The sequence below is a fragment of the Nilaparvata lugens genome, chromosome 13 (genome assembly GCF_014356525.2).
Source record: "Nilaparvata lugens isolate BPH chromosome 13, ASM1435652v1, whole genome shotgun sequence".
Taxonomy (NCBI): Eukaryota; Metazoa; Arthropoda; class Insecta; order Hemiptera; family Delphacidae; genus Nilaparvata; species Nilaparvata lugens.
The window spans coordinates 23,108,699-23,125,905 of NC_052516.1; the positions used below are offsets into that span (position 1 = coordinate 23,108,699).

General features: G+C 34.9%; 1 protein-coding gene across 3 annotated transcripts in view; it reads left to right on the forward strand.

Annotated features, from left to right (window-relative positions):
- The window catches only part of LOC111051399 (annexin A3), a 41,777-nt gene extending 27,770 nt beyond the window's left edge, over positions 1–14,007 (forward strand). Inside the window, exons 4-8 of one of the 3 annotated variants that reach the window (XM_039440110.1) lie at positions 2,003–2,088; positions 4,210–4,282; positions 6,958–7,131; positions 9,219–9,400; positions 13,782–14,007. In XM_039440110.1, the coding sequence (XP_039296044.1) occupies positions 2,003–2,088; positions 4,210–4,282; positions 6,958–7,131; positions 9,219–9,400; positions 13,782–13,847 (581 nt within the window). In that variant the 3' untranslated portion in view covers positions 13,848–14,007. Of the gene's footprint in view, positions 1–2,002; positions 2,089–4,209; positions 4,283–6,957; positions 7,132–9,218; positions 9,401–10,665; positions 10,886–13,781 lie in introns of those variants that run through there. The other 2 variants (XM_039440109.1, XM_039440111.1) reach the window with 2 other exon arrangements.
- Positions 14,008–17,207: the final 3,200 nt, after the last annotated feature.

Sequence of the window (17,207 nt, forward strand, 5' to 3'; positions counted from 1 at the left end):
TCTTGATCTTGGGGAACAAAAAGAAGTCCGGTGGTGCCATATAACCGGGCTGTAAGGAGGATGTGGCAACGTTACCCTCGACTGTTTGGCCAACTGCTCGGTGACGAGCAGGCAGGTGTGCGACGAAGCATTGTCGGGATGGAGGATCCATGAATCGGCAATTCCCTCAATGAACCCGGGCGGTTAGTTGATGGAGCACCTCTCTGTAGTAGGTATTGGTCGTTTACAGTTTGGCCGGGTGCCACAAACTCTTTGTGAACGGATTCCGAAACAGACGATTCAAATTCTCTCATGGAACTAGTTAAGGCTTTTCGGAAAGAGAGCAATGACAAACTAGATAAAATAAACAAAACATTGAATACGGTGGTCAGTGATATCAGTGACTTGAAAGCTAAATACAGTAATATTAAAACTATTTGAATTGAAAACTCTACTAACATTGATGAAATAATACTAGAAAATACGTGCCTATCCAACGAAGTGAGAGTATTAAAGCAAGACATCGCAGATTTACAGCAGCAAACTAGGAAGAACAATATAATAATCTCCGGTGTACCTAGTAGAAGTACTGAAGGTGAAAATATTCTTAACATATTGCAAAAGCTCGAATTCCTGCTCAACGTGAAATTCGAAAGATACGACGTTTCAGCATGCCATAGATTGCCTAGCAGAAACAAAAACAATAGTAATCCACCTACAATAGTAGTAAACTTTGTGTCCCGCCTAATGAAGGGAGAGTGGAATTTCGCGAGAAGAGATAGAAAATGTCTCTCCACCAGTGAGCTCAATAATCACTTTCCCGATCACCAAATATATAACAACTAGCACCTGGCGCAACACACAAGCGCAATTTTCAATAAAGCCAGAGCTCACAAGAGGAATGGAGACTTGGCGGCCGTCTGGGTCAACGAGGATTGAGTCCTAGCCAGGAAGAGCCAAACCAGTCCAGTTTTCCGAATTGCATCACTGGACCAACTGGAGGAGAGGATAATGGCTTTTCAAAATCCAAAACCGACCGGTGAAGGCAACAATGACACTGTGAGACTAACAATTATGGTGAGGCCAACAATGATGGTAAGGGCAGCAAAAACGGCGATGGTGAAGCAGTGAGTGAGTGAGTGAACAGTGAATTACATATATTCGACTTGAATTTAGCAATGCGCTATACAATATAACCAACTATAAAGGGAATCCAAATTGGAATAAATTTTCATATGCTAAATCACTGCTAATCACTATAGTTTCTTTTTTTATATTTTTTCCAATTATAGAGAATTTTTGTCTTATTCTTTCCTTCATATTATATATATTTTTTTAATAATATTATTGATTACAAAAGTCTTTGAAATCTTTAGTATGCAATAATCTTCCAGGTTGTCCCCTCAATGGCCGATTTCAATTACAAGTATACTAGCGCTGCATGTGAGTCTATGCATCGTTCAACGACCAAACAGTGCTTCGTTCAGAGCCACGTTCACTCACTGGTCTCATCGTTCACTCACTAATCAGTGGCTTTGAACGCAACCAATTGTTGTTTATTATTCAGCTGAAATCATGTGTCGGCGCATATACTCTGTCTGCGTGACAACTGCCAAATAATAGCATCAGCTTCTTTGAATGGATGGAAAATTACAGAAATAGCATGAAAATAATTCCAGCTGCTTGATAAATGATGAATCAAGACACATATTCTTTTCAAAGACACTTTCAATGTTATTTTTATGTCCTGAAAACGGACGAAGGACTGAGTCAATTTTGTTGTTCAACGAACTTGACCTGTAAAAAGGTTTGGAGGATTCGTGTTCAAAATTTGAAGCTGATTGATCGATTCTGTCAAAAGTTCTTGTCAAACATACAAACAGACAAAAAACTACTTTCGGCTCTAGTAAGTTAAAAGTGAGAACTTTGCTAACACTCGTTCAATAAATATTCATTCATATCAGCTATTCCGTACTTTGAAAATGTTAAACACAACAAATTTCACAGTGTCAACCTTTTTCAGTAAACGGTGCTTCATTGATTGGTGATATAGGAAGTAGGGTAGAAGAACCAGGAAGATCTACATTCCTGAAGATGGTGGATCCTAAGGTAAAATTCTTCTTCTTTTCTTGTTTTTCTTCTTCTTCCTTTTTAAACGAGAAAGTGGTTCTATTTTATTCTTCTTCTGCGGCTTATTAAATGTGAATATTTGAATTTTAATATTGAATAATATTTTCAACAATGGAACTGCAATCTGGAAGTTGGTACTACATTTAATACAATATTAAAAGTGAGCTTTTCAATATTGCATTATCATACTGCTACTCATCGTTTGTGAACAGACTACTTTCATATTTGATAGATTTTTTCAATTGAATACTGTTACTGAAGTGCGAGATAAATTACTTTTAACACAGCTCTTTCTCGAAGACGGAGAGGTCCGATGCTTTATCCTCCACTAATCACTCCCACTACCTAGCAGCATTCTCCTTCTTTTGTGTCTGAGTGAGAGAGCTTTGTAACACAGACAACACTCCCCTCCACTGGCAATGTTCCAAGTAGTGTACTGGTCAGCAGGTATATTGGTTTGTGTATGTTACAGAGATGTTTTCATCACAAGAACATGAAGCAAAATGACACGGCACATCCAATTGTGCGCAGGATGTCCGTCTGTGTCTATGCTACAAACTGTGGAGGGAGAAATGGGTTTCTCCTCTTCATGTTAAAAGTAATTTATCTCGCACTTTAGTAAACGCAAATAAATTGGTGAGGCGGGTGTTGGTGGCTCCATCTATGAGTAAAATTGGTAAATTTGAAGCAGTATAAGAAGCTCGTCTGTTTCGTGTTTGTTCACATCTAAGTCCTAAAAGAGATGCATCTTTAAGGTCTTTGGTTCACATTTAAATGTCATCATAACCTGAATTCTCATTATAAATTTGTTTTTCAAGATTTTTTTAATTCAGTCATTCATTTTATTCTAACTGAATAATTTGGAATGGACATGAAAATTTCAAGCACCAATTCAAGCCTTAACTAAACAAGGTACCTAGAATAAATTGTATTCTAGGTACATTGGTTGTAATTGTACAAGTGACGAGTATTTGTTTGTTTTTCTCTAAAACATAAATAAAACCTGATTTTAAAATTGACATATGATCGACGCATCCACAATATCTAGAACAACATAATTATTATGTAATTCAAAGCTTAAGATTTACCAATTTCACTCAGAGATGGTGCCACCATCACTCGCCTCACCCAAGGTCATGACACTCGTGTTCCTTATGGAGCGGCCATTATGTGGGGTCTTTATGGCGGTACATTTGAAATATCCCAATATGCTCATAACAAAATCATTCATTATGCTTTTTAAAAACAATATTCTGGCTCAGATAATATGTAAATTCAGGTTTCAGATTTTTTAATAATGAAATTTCAATAATACATAGTTCAATAATTCATTTTTTTTATTATTAAAAATTGTTCTTATTCTTGTAACTTGTTATGATTCATAAGGCATTGGGACAAAAGGCAAACCTCAAAAAGAGTTTGAAGTTCCCAATCTAAAAATGGAAAATCAACAATTCAGTTCCTAGTTGGAATCTAAATATTATTATTATTCTGTGGGAAGAATTTATTAACAATTCAAAGCCAAGCAATATTCCTTGAACAATATAACTAAATAACACATCATGTTGTTCAATCTATAATGATAAGATTGATAACAGCTGATAAATTTGAAAATTGGTGAACAAGAACCCCATAAAATGGCGATTTTGCAATGCATCACGGGATTGTGTCATGACCTGTATTTATAGACCTTGGCCTCACCCATTTGCGTTTATTTTAGTACTAGGACTAACGATCAGTTTTTTTCCTATCCTAAATTGATTCTTCAAGTTATTTTACAAGGAGAATATTGTAATAGTTCCTTCTTCTCTTAAACTAGCTCATTTATAATCACTGCACTGAACTAATATAATAATTTTTTCCCACTTCCACCAAGCAGTCCTGGAGGTTTACACCAGATCTGTTGACTCCATCCTTTTCAATCTCCTCGTTAATATTGAGTCGTCCAAAAGCTGTTCTTGATAGATCATTTTGAAATATCTAGCATATATATGATATACAATTTCACATGAAAGCATATATAGAACTCAATTACGAGAATCTAATTCATTTGAATTTGAAAATTGTTATTCTTTTAACAATTTATTTTCAAAATTTCAGACAATGAGGCCTGATAATGAAACCAACTTAGCCAAGGTTGACGAACAGTTTGCTTTATTACCCATTAAAGAAAGTAAATATTACCATATATCATTATTATATTATGTGTCTGAATGAAAATGTGTGCGCTCTAGAATAGTTGTGAATTGAATTCCACAATCGGGCTTGCATGAAATTATTCTCACTAACTTTACAATTTAATGGGTCTCACTATAGACATAGGAAAACAAAAACTATACTATATTTTGTTTATCTCTTTAGAGATTCCGTTCATCTCTGCTGTAATTCACTACTGTTTCTGTGAAGCTCAAAGCACACGAGAGGCCCAATGCGCTGCAATTCTCAAATTATCATTTGCATTAACCCTAGAAGGGTGACCATAAGTAAATTTCACTCACACCGCATGGAACTTTCAAATGATTATCTTATCATAAAATATCTGGATACCTCTAACAGGGGGGCTCCTCCTACAGCTCTGCTTGAGAGAGCATCAATAAACAAGATGAATATGACTTCAAAAACAATCTACAGTGATAAAACTGGAAACTAGTGAATAAACTTTACTTGTGGTTACCTTTGCAAGTAATTTTTTTTAGTAATATTCACACATCAGTTACCGTCAAGCGATCTTTTCATCGAGTAATCTTACTCATATCAAACTCTCAAAAGTTGTTTCTAAGTAATTATCGGTATTTCTATCTGGTTTCTATTATAGTTGGCAAAATTCATCAGAATAAATGGTTTCTAGAATTCTCTTCCATTCAATTAGATTTGTTATGGGTTTAAGAAATGAGACGGGGTCGCCGAAAACAATGGATGAACAGGTAGAAGTTCTAGAGACCCTTTAGTGGTCACCTATTGTTATTGAATTTTGACATTTTCATGGTCCATTGTTGAGGTTTCCATTCCGAGAAATATATTGGTGGACCAGTGTGGTTACTTGAAGGCACTCTCAGCTGTAAACCAGTGGTAGCATACAGTGATTGGATAAACACATACACTACGACACTTTCATCAATGACAAGTACAAATTCAGTCGAACGTATGTGGTGTGTAAGCCCCACATCGATTTTTGGACATATATTTGTTAGCCATCTTTATAAATTCTACGAGATTGAATGGGACTTGACATACACATGATACACATCATATGTTTGCCAAGTTGTGTTCTATCTAATAGATTTTGGAAGGACACCAAAAAATTGTACGTTGAATAGAATTGTATGTAACTCAAGTTAGTCTGTATACAGCTTGTGAGCAAGTTGAGTTTCATCAAATGAAACATTGGCAACAATAGAATAATTAATTACGTGATCACTGATCTACATTCAATAATGGCAGAGAATACAAGTAACAGAAGTAAGGTACAAAGTGATAGATAAGTTGATGCAACCAGCTAGAATTGCCTTCAAAGAAGCACCCGTGCCAGTGCCACTAATGTAGCGGAATCAGAGGATAATAAAGTTTGCTAGTCGAGAGTTAGAGGATGCACCTTTTTGAAACAATAGTCAGTGCACAGGTAGCGCGGTCCCGTCTCCTTTCTTTTACCCTTTGTTATAATTCAGTCCAAACTTTAGTGCATTGGATAGCAATTTAGACTCAATAAATAAAAAAATGGAATATTAAATTAACAATACCTTCGAGATATATTATATTGAACAAACCTTTGGAAAGGAGATCGTAAATGTTCAAAATGAATAAGAGCCACACTTTGTGGCTCTATGAATGTATCACTTTCCCTATTACCTACTATGGGTAAGGGAAGTATTGCTTTTCAAAAAATTTAGGTACTCCAGTTTCTAAATTTCTATACATTTCAAGGTCCCGTGGTTCCAAAAAAGTGGTTTTTGAGTATTGGTCTGAATGTGTGTGTATATGAGTGTATGTATGTCTGTGTAGACAATATTATTTTCATCTCCCAATTAACGGAATGACTTGAAATTTGGAATGTAAGGTCCTTACACTATAAGGATCCGACACGAACAATTTCGATCAAATGCAATTCAAGAAGGTGGCCAGAATGACAAAAATGATGTCAAAAAGAGGGTTTTTCGTAATTTTCTCAAAAATGGCTGCAACGATTTTGATCAAATTAATACCTAAGATAGTCATTGATAAGCTCCATCAACTGCCACAAGCCCCATGGAAAACTCAGGAGCTCCACCTCATCTATTCAAAGTTTGATTTTAGTAAGTACAGAAGGTTAGTACAAGGTTATATGTAGTTTAGAAAAAATAAACTAGTCAACTATGTTTGACTTGTCATTATACTGAGCTTATAACGTGAATGTTACTATATTGTAGATTCGTCATCCAGCAAGTGGTGCTAGGGTGTAGCTCTAACTCAATTGGAATTGTGTAATCTCATCTAACAGAAGACTTCTCTAAAGGTGCGTACGGATACACGCGCCTCCCACACGCTCGTCCTGCAATCGCTCCGCAATAGCTCCGCCCTCGCTCCGCACTCGCACCGATCATGAACGTTACAGAAGATGTAAGCTCTTCTCGCGTTCCACTCTTGCTCCCCGGTCGATCATCAATCAATCTGCTCAAGTGACGTTTGATTGTGGAGCAGAGCAAAAGTCTGTACGCACCTTTAGATTTTCAAACAACAGGATTTTCAAACAACACCAATCTTTTCTCTTTGAATGTAGTCTCTTCTTTGATTCCTGTTCTCAATTTAATTTCAATTCATCTCCCACATCCAAGTTCATTCTTTATCCAATTCCTTTCATCTCGTATTTTTCAGAATCTTGTGATGAAGTGGCATTAGAGGATTTCCTGACAAGTGCCAGCTTTGCACAGATCAAATTGGTTGTGGAGAAATATAACGGAAAATCTGATTGTAGTGGTAAAAAACTCGCAGATGAATTTAAACATTCATGTAAGAAAGGTCTCAAGCAAGAGATTTATAAGCGTATAGGTAGGTGACATTCAAATTATTTTATCTACATCCATGTTATAATGAGAAAATTACAATCAATCCCATTGTCACAACCAGTATAATAATAAGCTACTTGTAAACAACAGAAAGAATTCAATGAACCCCAGAGTCGGCAGATCATGTCAGCAGCTCAATATCATGAAAGAAATCAGGTTAAGAAAATTCGAAATTTGAGAGAGTCAAGAAAAATAATAATATATTTCTAAGAAAAAATATGAAAACCATGAAGAAACCAATATTATCACAAAGTACAGAATTACAAAAGATTGGTATACAATTAAATTTAGAGCTCATGAACTTAGGAAGTAGTGCTACTCCATTAAAATATTCCACTCGATGTTTAGAAAGATTTCCAAATTATCAATTTGGGAAGAGAATATGTAGTTGAAGAAAATGTAGAAATTTGATGATGCAGCTTACCGAAATGTAGAAGGAGTATTTACATTACTTTGTTGTGTCTTCATGATGTTTAGTCCTGTTTACTTAAATTCCATGGTCCAGCATGTACATGCATGATTCGTTGTACAAGCAGGTGTTTTAAAATATCTTCAATTTAATAATATTTAACATGAATCAAAGAACCTGTATGGACAAATAACAATCTAATAATTCTACATACAAAATTATTACTTGTTAAAACAAGATAGCTTTGTCGAGATTTGTAAAATCAGTAACAAATAAAGAAAAAGTACATATTAAATTGAGAATGAGATTTCCAGAAAATGAAATAAATTTAGAGACATTATTGAAGTGAGAAAGAACAGAATTGATGTAAAATAATAAAAATTGAATAATTGAGAATTAAGTCATTGGACAGTAGAACGGGTTAGGTCTAGTCAGAAAGCAGAAAAATTATAAAATTTTGTAAATTCAACATTATTTAATGAGTGTAAAAGGTATTCAATGAATTATGAATAATGATCAGAATATAAAGAAATATTACAAGATTTTAAAAATACCATAATATAAATGAATTTTCTAGAACATGAGAAAGTGATAAAAGGTCTACAAGCTAATTCAAGATCTACAAATTTAAAAAAGGTTTTAAACTTACCCAACTGGGTTTTGAAAAAAGACTCAATCAAAACATTAAAAGTAAGGAAGGCCGAAGCCTATTTTGGCAATATTAGCTCATATTGGCAAATAAAATATTAATAAGTGAAATTCTATCAGATATCATTTTCAAGTCAGATCAAAGCCAAAAATTGAAGAGAAGTGTGAGTTTCAGTAGCACACACAGTAGAATACTGCCTAGCTACTCAGCTGTTCAACAGCAGTTTTGCCCACTAACAAAACAAAATACAAAAATATAAATCTTATGAATTACAAACCAACAAAATTCGATTATTATAAATTATTAAAATTACGGAATTAAATCATAGTTAACTATTAAGAATTCAATTTTGGTACACCATAAGAGCTTATCCTTTTTGCAATAGATTTTCAATCTTAGCAATAAGCCACAGTTTTTATATACAGGATATCGACCAATATTACAATGCAATTCTTCTTCTTCTTCTTCTTCTTCTTCTTCTTCTTCTTCTTCTTCTTCTTCTTCTTCTTCTTCTTCTTCTTCTTCTTCTTCTTCTCCTTCTTCTTCTTCTTCTTCTTCTTCTTCCTCTTCTTCTTCTTCTTTTCTTCTTCTTCTTCTTTCTTCTTCTTCTTCTTCTTCTTCTTCTTCTTCTTTTCTTCTTCTTCTTTTCTTCTTCTTCTTCTTCTTCTTCTTCTTCTTCTTCTTCTTCTTCTCTCTTCTTCTTCTTCTCTTCTTCTTCTTCTCTTCTTCTTCTCTTCTCTTCTTCTTCTTCTTCTTCTTCTTCTTTTCTTCTTCTTCTTCTTCTTCTTCTTCTTTCTTCTTCTTCTTTTCTTCTTCTTCTTCTTCTTCTTCTTCTTCTTCTTCTTCTTCTTCTTCTTCTCTTCTCTTCTTCTTCTTCTTCTTCTTCTTCTTCTTCTTCTTCTTCTTCTTCTTCTTCTTCTTCTTCTTCTTCTTCTTCTTCTTCTTCTTCTTCTTTTTCACTACATTTAGATTTTTTTCATGAATGATCTGAGTGATAACATTATTTTTGCAGTGAGATATGCCGCTGCACCTTATGAGTATTTGGCTGAGGAGTTCCATTGGGGAATGTTGCAGGAACATCACAATACTTATGCTCATAGATACCAATTAATAGCTCGAAGTGAAATCGATTTGAAAGATATTATTGCAGCTTATGAAGGGCTCTTTAGAAAAACACCGCAGGCAGAAATAGCAGTAGGTTGATCACTATCTTTTAATTAATTATTTAATAGGGCTACCTGAATGTATGATAACAGAGAATCACTAAACCTAACGCCGCAGTGCAGGATGGTTTCTTACAGCTTGGCATTGTTGTCATTCGAGATGGGTGTCTGGCTTGGAAGTGTTTTGGCCGCATTGCAGGATGACTGTTAACGGTTGCCGGAAGATCAACAGCTGGATTTTTTTCGTTATTTTGGTGATAGAGAAATTCTGATTGCAGATTCGTTCTCAGCGACCCCAAGTTCCTAAGGCTCAGATGTCAACAATGTTTTAAATAATTAAAAATCATCATGAAAAGTAATTAATATGGTAGTACACCACGTTTCTGGAACTTTTTACTGTGAGGGAGGATTATGACTCACAAAAATAAAATAGTCGTGAGAAAGAAAACTGCTGATGAATGTGAATAAGACCGTCACTCCATTGTTCTATTGTCTCGGCTGCTTGGCTGAGCCTGGCTGGAGGGATCAAATAACCGACTGGTTGTTCTTTCGTCTGTCCGCTAGGCGTAACTACGCCGACCATTGCTGGGTGGGAGGTGTACTGCGGCCGCTCGCATTCCCACCAACGCTGCTATTATTTGCTGTCTCAGCGCCTAGTCCGATTCAGCCAAGCAACCAGCCTGCACTGCGGAGCTAGGTTTACTGCGGGCCGCTCGCATTCCCACCAACGCTGCTATTATTTGCTGTCTCAGCGCCTAGTCCGATTCAGCCAAGCAACCAGCCTGCACTGCGGAGCTAGGTTGAGAGCCGGTTTTCGAGCTCGGGATTTAGCCAAGTCCTAGACTTCAAACAGCTGGAGTCAGAAAATTGGTTCTCCAAAACGGGGCGTAGTCGCAGTCATTGTCATAGTCACGTTTGAATTAAATTTCGAAAGACTAGAAAATTGAACACAAAATAAAATAAAGAGAAAATAGTGTAAAGTTTCAGCTATTTTGAATTATTTAGAAATGTCTAATTTCGTCAAGGAAAAACGTTTCCAATTATTATAGAAATGAGAAAATAAAAACTACGACTACCTACTGTTATAAAAGCTGCGACTACGCCCTTTTCGAAAAGCCAATTTTCTGACTCCAGCTGTTTAAAGTCTAGGACTTAGCTAAATCCCGAGCACAGAGACCGGCCCTTAAACCCTTATTATCTAGCTATCTATACTTTTAATGTAAGGGATAATCATTAAATAATTGAACGGAAATCACTGCTAAGTATTTGTTTGAAATTTGTGCTTATCATTTCCAGGACGAATGGATTAAAGTCGATTATTATTATAATTTATTTTTGGCGGTTCTTAATGGAAATCCTTGAAAGAAGTAGTATCCTTTCTGTCTATTATAATATTATACTTACATTTTTTCCAACTAATTATGAATTCAACAAGAAATAATGTTTTGATTGAATACTATGGGACTTATTGTGTTCCAACTTTTAAGAATAAAGCTACAGTCGGACTTGAAATGAATCATCACTTGAGAGTTTTTTTCAATTCATGTTTTTCTTCCTTCTCTGTTACACATGATGATACAATCATTATAATTACGGTTCTAATTACGTTATTAGATATACAACTCATTTTCTCAATAATATCCTCATCTCAATTATTATTGAACCATTAAGCTTTCATGAAGCTTATATATTTCGACTAGGTATGGCAAAAAATTTGTCCATAAACGTCCATAACTTGGAACATTTGTATTTTAATGACCTTGGGTGAATTATTCAATTATTCAATTATCTTATCTAGTAACCAGCTTTATGGAAGCAAATACAAGCTTAACTGGGTAAGACTATTGCAACAAATATTTTCTTAGACTTCAGTCACGATTGATTGGAATAATTGTGAGAATCCATCAACAATCTTGAAAGAAATTGAGTGGGATATAGCTCTTGAGCATAGTATAGCACTCTATGCTGCAGATTTACAGCATGCAATCAATTCAACATTAACTCCTTTCTTATCAGATTTATTTATTTATTTATATTTATTTCATTTATTCATATTTTTACAAAGAAACACTGATTGGCAGAGAAAAACTGAGGATACTCCTTGTACTATTTCTCTCCCAAATTTAGATAACATTTTTGAAGTCCAAAATAGGGTTATGATTTCACTTTACTAAAATTTAGTCCATTTTCACTCAAAAACTAAGATTTTTAAATTTTGACGGTTGAAAACAGAATAGAAAACAAAAATATCACACTCAAATCACCATTAATTAGAAAATTTTTGAGTAATTAATCCTAACTTTGTTTTGGGCGAACAGCCTGTCTTAGAATCGATGTTCTTATGGTTGAGTTGCATAACTCAGCTGCGTTTAGGAATAATTATTTTAAAAAGAAAGGAATTCACATAGCCTGTGCTAGTCACTGTCCAATCTGCAATATGCGAGAAGTGGAAACCCCAGATTAGTTTCTATAGTCAGGTACCCTATGTACGGTATCCTGATTTGAGACAACATTTCTTGTCAAAGTATACAAATAATATTGTTGAACATGATAATAGAGTATTGGTTCTCCTTTCAAATGTTCCGTTGGATAAAATTGGAGACATTTACAAATTCATGGTGAACGCTTTGAGATTGCGTAACTATATTCTAGAAGCAACAGGCTAAGGTATTTAGGGCGATTACAGGATTTACAGGGGGATTATTTCCACAGTATTCACTATCTTATGTGGTTGCATATTGTGTTGAAATATCCTATTTATGAAGCCTACATCTGTATTGTATATTATCATAGCCACCTCTAATACAAGGCCCCGGCCTACGATATTGCAACGTCGCAATGTAGGCCTAGAATCTAATACATGATTGGTGGAAAAGATTTTTAAAAATACCAGCTGATCTTCTTCATCAATCATGTATTAGATTCTAGGTCCACACTGCGACGTTGCAATATCGTAGGCCGGGGCCTTGTGTTAGATGGTGGCTATGATGTTATTTATCATATAAGATTCTTTGTTGCTATGTTGTAATTTGTTTTATTTATTCCAGGGATTTTTGTTTCTATTATGTTTGAATGTGTTTAGCATTGATATCAGACATTTGATATCTGAATCATCTACATCTGTTGATATCAGATATTATTTATCATATGAAATTTATTGTCTCTATGTTGTTATTTGTTTATTTTGAGGATTTATGTTTGTTATAGCATTACTTTTCCATTATCACTTCCAATTGACGTGAATGTACAACCAATTTGAATGAGCTAAGACTCTTAAAAAAATTATTATTTATTATCAGAGTTTGAAAGAGACTTCTTCTCTTCATATTATCCTTTAAAAAAGAAAAATAGAAAACTTACACATATGACAATGCGCAATAAAAAAGGAGCATTTCTTCAAAATCCCATGAAAATCTGTTCATGTGCTTTCACCAATTATGAGTTCCATGTTATAATGGCAGTGTACGATTGACAATACTGTTGCTGTCCTTTCCTATCATACAACAAAACAGATAGCGCTATCTCTCTCTCGCTTTGCAATGTTGTCAGTTTGCCAGAATATTTTATATTCACTTTTGACAGCGAATGTACAAAAGTAAACAATTCATTATAAGTCGCCATTTTTTTCTTCATTCTTTCAAAATACTTGAGAACACAAGTCGTATAATTGATTTAAAATTTATTTTTGGAATAATTTTTAGACATTACCGTATGAGAAACACAAATTAAAATACCTGAAATGACATTTTAAAAGTTGATAACTAACCATCCTAGACTTCATCCATGCTCCAGTTAGCCTACACATATGGGTTAGATCTACTCGTACTGGTATAAGTAATATTGAAAAATTATTCCAAAACTATTTCCATTGAAATTACTTATTTCAAATAGGATTTCTATTATTTTTAAAAGAAATTGGAATAGAATACCTACAAAACAATTCAATTTCTGTTGTTTCGAAATTCAGATTGTTGTATCACAGCTTTTTAAATTAGCCATACCATTTCAGGTTTGTATAAAAATAAAAATCTAATCTCAGTTATGAGAGCAAATTTACAAATCAAATTATGGAAAAAATTGCCTTGATTAATTTGACATTTAATTGATTATTCAATCAAGGAAATGATATAATTATTATTAGATTAAATTTAATGGGATGAATTGAGTAACAGCTTTGTACACTCAGTGGCAAAATGGAGAGACTTGGCAACGTTTTTCTCCTATCTTTCTTCACTGCCATTATAACGTGGACCTCACTATAAATGCATCGCATAGGCATAGACTAAATGAAACCTAGTCAAGTTAAGACTTCACCCTCACTAAGGTTTGTGAAATACTACTGTGGTACATTAAATAATTGAACGGAAATCACTGCTAAGTATTTGTTTGAAATTTTTGCTTATCATTTCCAGGACAAATGGGATAAAGTCAATTATTATCATAATTTATTTTTGGCGGTTCTTAATGGAAATCCTTGAAAGAAGTAGTATCCTTTCTGTCTATTATAATATTATACTTACATTTTTTCCAACTAATTATGAATTCAACAAGAAATAATGTTTTGATTGAATACTATGGGACTTATTGTGTTCCAACTTTTAAGAATAAAGCTACAGTCGGACTTGAAATGAATCATTACTTGAGAGTTTTTTTCAATTCATGTTTTTCTTCCTTCTCTGTTACGCATGATGATACAATCACTATAATTACGGTTCTAATTACGTTATTAGATATACAACTCATTTTCTCAATAATATCCTCATCTCAATTATTATTGAACCATTAAGCTTTCATGAAGCTTATATATTTCGACTAGGTATGGCAAAAAATTTGTCCATAAACGTCCATAACTTGGAACATTTGTATTTTAATGACCTTGGGTGAATAATACCATAGAGAAACAATAGCGTAAGTAGATATTCCATGGTATAGGGCGTTTATGTCACAACTTTTACTGTTATCTCAAGCCGATTACTGAACATTATTGTCGATTTTTACTGTTTTGACCAGGTGAGAGTGTATGAACGGCACAATATGAGGGACTACAGTACCAGCGTCATAAAGCTTCACGGGTAAGAACTACGTGGACAATAGGCTTGAGATAACAGTAAAAGTTGCGACATAAACCATGGGATATCTACTTATTCTATTGTTTCTCTATGATAATACTTGGAGGTTCCTTTATTCGATTTTTGAACGTCATAAAAAGAATATTATTTGTTATCATGACAAACCCCAAAAATCTGGTGTGGCGCACTCACACAACTTTCCTTGTTATGAAAATTCATCACCTGACGCTAGTGTTCCTATACGCTAGTGTTGTCTACTATTCAAAGATTTGAGCCAGCTGGTGACAGGGCAATAACGCTGGAGACACACATGAGGTCTGCTATCTCTTCATAGTGAATGATTTAATAGAATCAACAATAATTTGCCATTGAATAATCACATTTTCTCGAATTTAAAGCTTATTTTCAATTTTAGGTGAAAATGTTACTGAACATTAATTGTAGAGATTTTCATGCTCAATCTACTCCACTCGATTTTTTTCGTTTCAATTGTATCTGAAGCCTGTATCTGCATTGATGGGGCGAAGCTCCTGAAATTTTTACAGATATGGGACTTGTGGCAGTTGATAGAGCTTATTGATGACTATTTTAGGTATGAATTTGATCAAAATAGTTGGAGCCGTTTCCGAGAAAATCATGAAAAACCCTGTTTTTGACAACACTCTCGCCATTTTAGCCGCCATTTTGAATTGCATTTGATCGAAATTGTTCGTGTCTGATCCTTATAGTGAAAGGACCTTAAGTTCCAAATCTCAAGTCATTCTGTTAATTGGGAGATGAGATGTCGTGTACACAGACGCACATACACTCATACACACACACACACACAACACACACACACACACACACCACACACACACACACACACACATACAGACCAATACCCAAAAATCACTTTTTTGGACTCAGGGGACCTTGAAACGTATAGAAATTTAGAAATTGGGGTACCTTAATTTTTTCGGAAAGCAATACTTTCCTTACCTATGGTGATAGGGCAAGGAAAGTAAAAATAGTTTTAGATTAAAGAAGAGAAGATAATTTCCAACTTACAACTGAAGCTGAAATAATAATAATTATAATTCCACAACTGAATAGGATGATAGTGTAAAGATGCCGAGCAGATTACGTAGGCCTACATGTTCAGGGACTCCTCCACCCCCACCAAGCGTAACTAGCGTACCTACTTCCTAGAAGTAGGGATAGCCCAATGCGAATAGAGAAAGAAAAGAAAAACCTTACTCTATTCGCCTTAGGGATAGCCTTCTAGTCTCCCCTCCAGATCAAGCCGATTAAAATTCATAGATCATATTTCTCGTGAGATAAGCTGATTGATTGAACAGCTGAACATGATTCTGTCTCTCTCCCACACAGGCACTCGCATCTTCTGTTATCGACTGACGACGAAATTATCATCTGATTTTCCAAGGATGAATAATTATTATCCTTTTCATGACCATCAGCGAGTTTTCCCAGGGATGAGACCTATAATATAGTGCAATCGAATTTTTATATCATAAACCTGCACAATCACCAAAGCTGTTGCTCACAGCCCTGTGCTTGAGATGATGTCAGATGTCATGAGCACGGAGTTGGTTTTTACTGAGCCTTTCTCTGTTAAATTCTGCTCTGGAGAGGAGTGGAAGTCTGAGGAAGGGCTCTATCCCAAAAGAGGCAGCCTTGTCTGACACACAGACAGCAAGCAGCAAAAGAACCAATAATAATCGATTTCAATATTTGGTTGCGACAGGCACCTCACCCAACATGATTCGAATTATTTTATAGTGAAGATGAGTGAAGATTTCTCTGATCTGTGAGTGAAAGGAAAGATTTTATGTTTCAGTGAATAACCCACCCTGTATTGTAGAGAAACGTCTCATATATTATAGCACAACACTTGTTAGGTCAACCTCTATTCATAGCCCAAATATAAACCAAATCTGGGAGATTTGCATTTCTCATGAAATCCATGAAAACATTAAATTTTCAAATGGTCATATCTAATGAATTTTGCAAATTGGATTGCAGATTCGTGTTCCTCACATCAAAGAGCATAAGGTCACTAAATTTGAGCCATTTTTATTTTTCACAAAAGAATTAGAAATACCATGTGCATTTTGAAACGGAAAAAAAACCCAGATAGCACAAAAACAAAATAATCACGTTTTCGTTTTCATCATGCGTTTTGAAACAGTAGAAACAATTTATCTCAGATTTGGCTGAAATTTGCACCATAGATGAAGCTTAACCTGAGAACTGTCAGAGCCAAATTCGGTCCCCCAGCTACTGTACAGAGTTATGCAGCTTAAAACATAAAATTTTCAAACAGCCATATCTAATGAACGGTTAGGAATTTCGCAAATGGGATTGCAGATTTGTGTTACTGGCATCAAAGAGCATAAAGTCACTGTTTGGACGTTATATGAATGTTCCCCTTTGTTGTCTGGCATTGTGTGGTGGAGGGGGCAATTGAGGGGTGATGCATATAGCATAATCGCGCCAGTTGCCGATTGACAGCCAATCGAACAGCTCACTTCTTGTAATGTCGATTTTTGCAAAGTGATCTATTGATTATTTATTGTGATTTATTACAAGTGTCGTCTCGTCACTTATTGTGATCTGGACCCGGGATCCTAGAAGCAAAAGGAGGATTTGGACATGAAGGTAGGCCTATGTTATTGTGCACTTAGCCATTTAAATTGTTCAACTTGCTACCCGATGCCAGACAACCCCAAAAGGTTCTTGATGTAATTGATACAGTCCACAAACCAG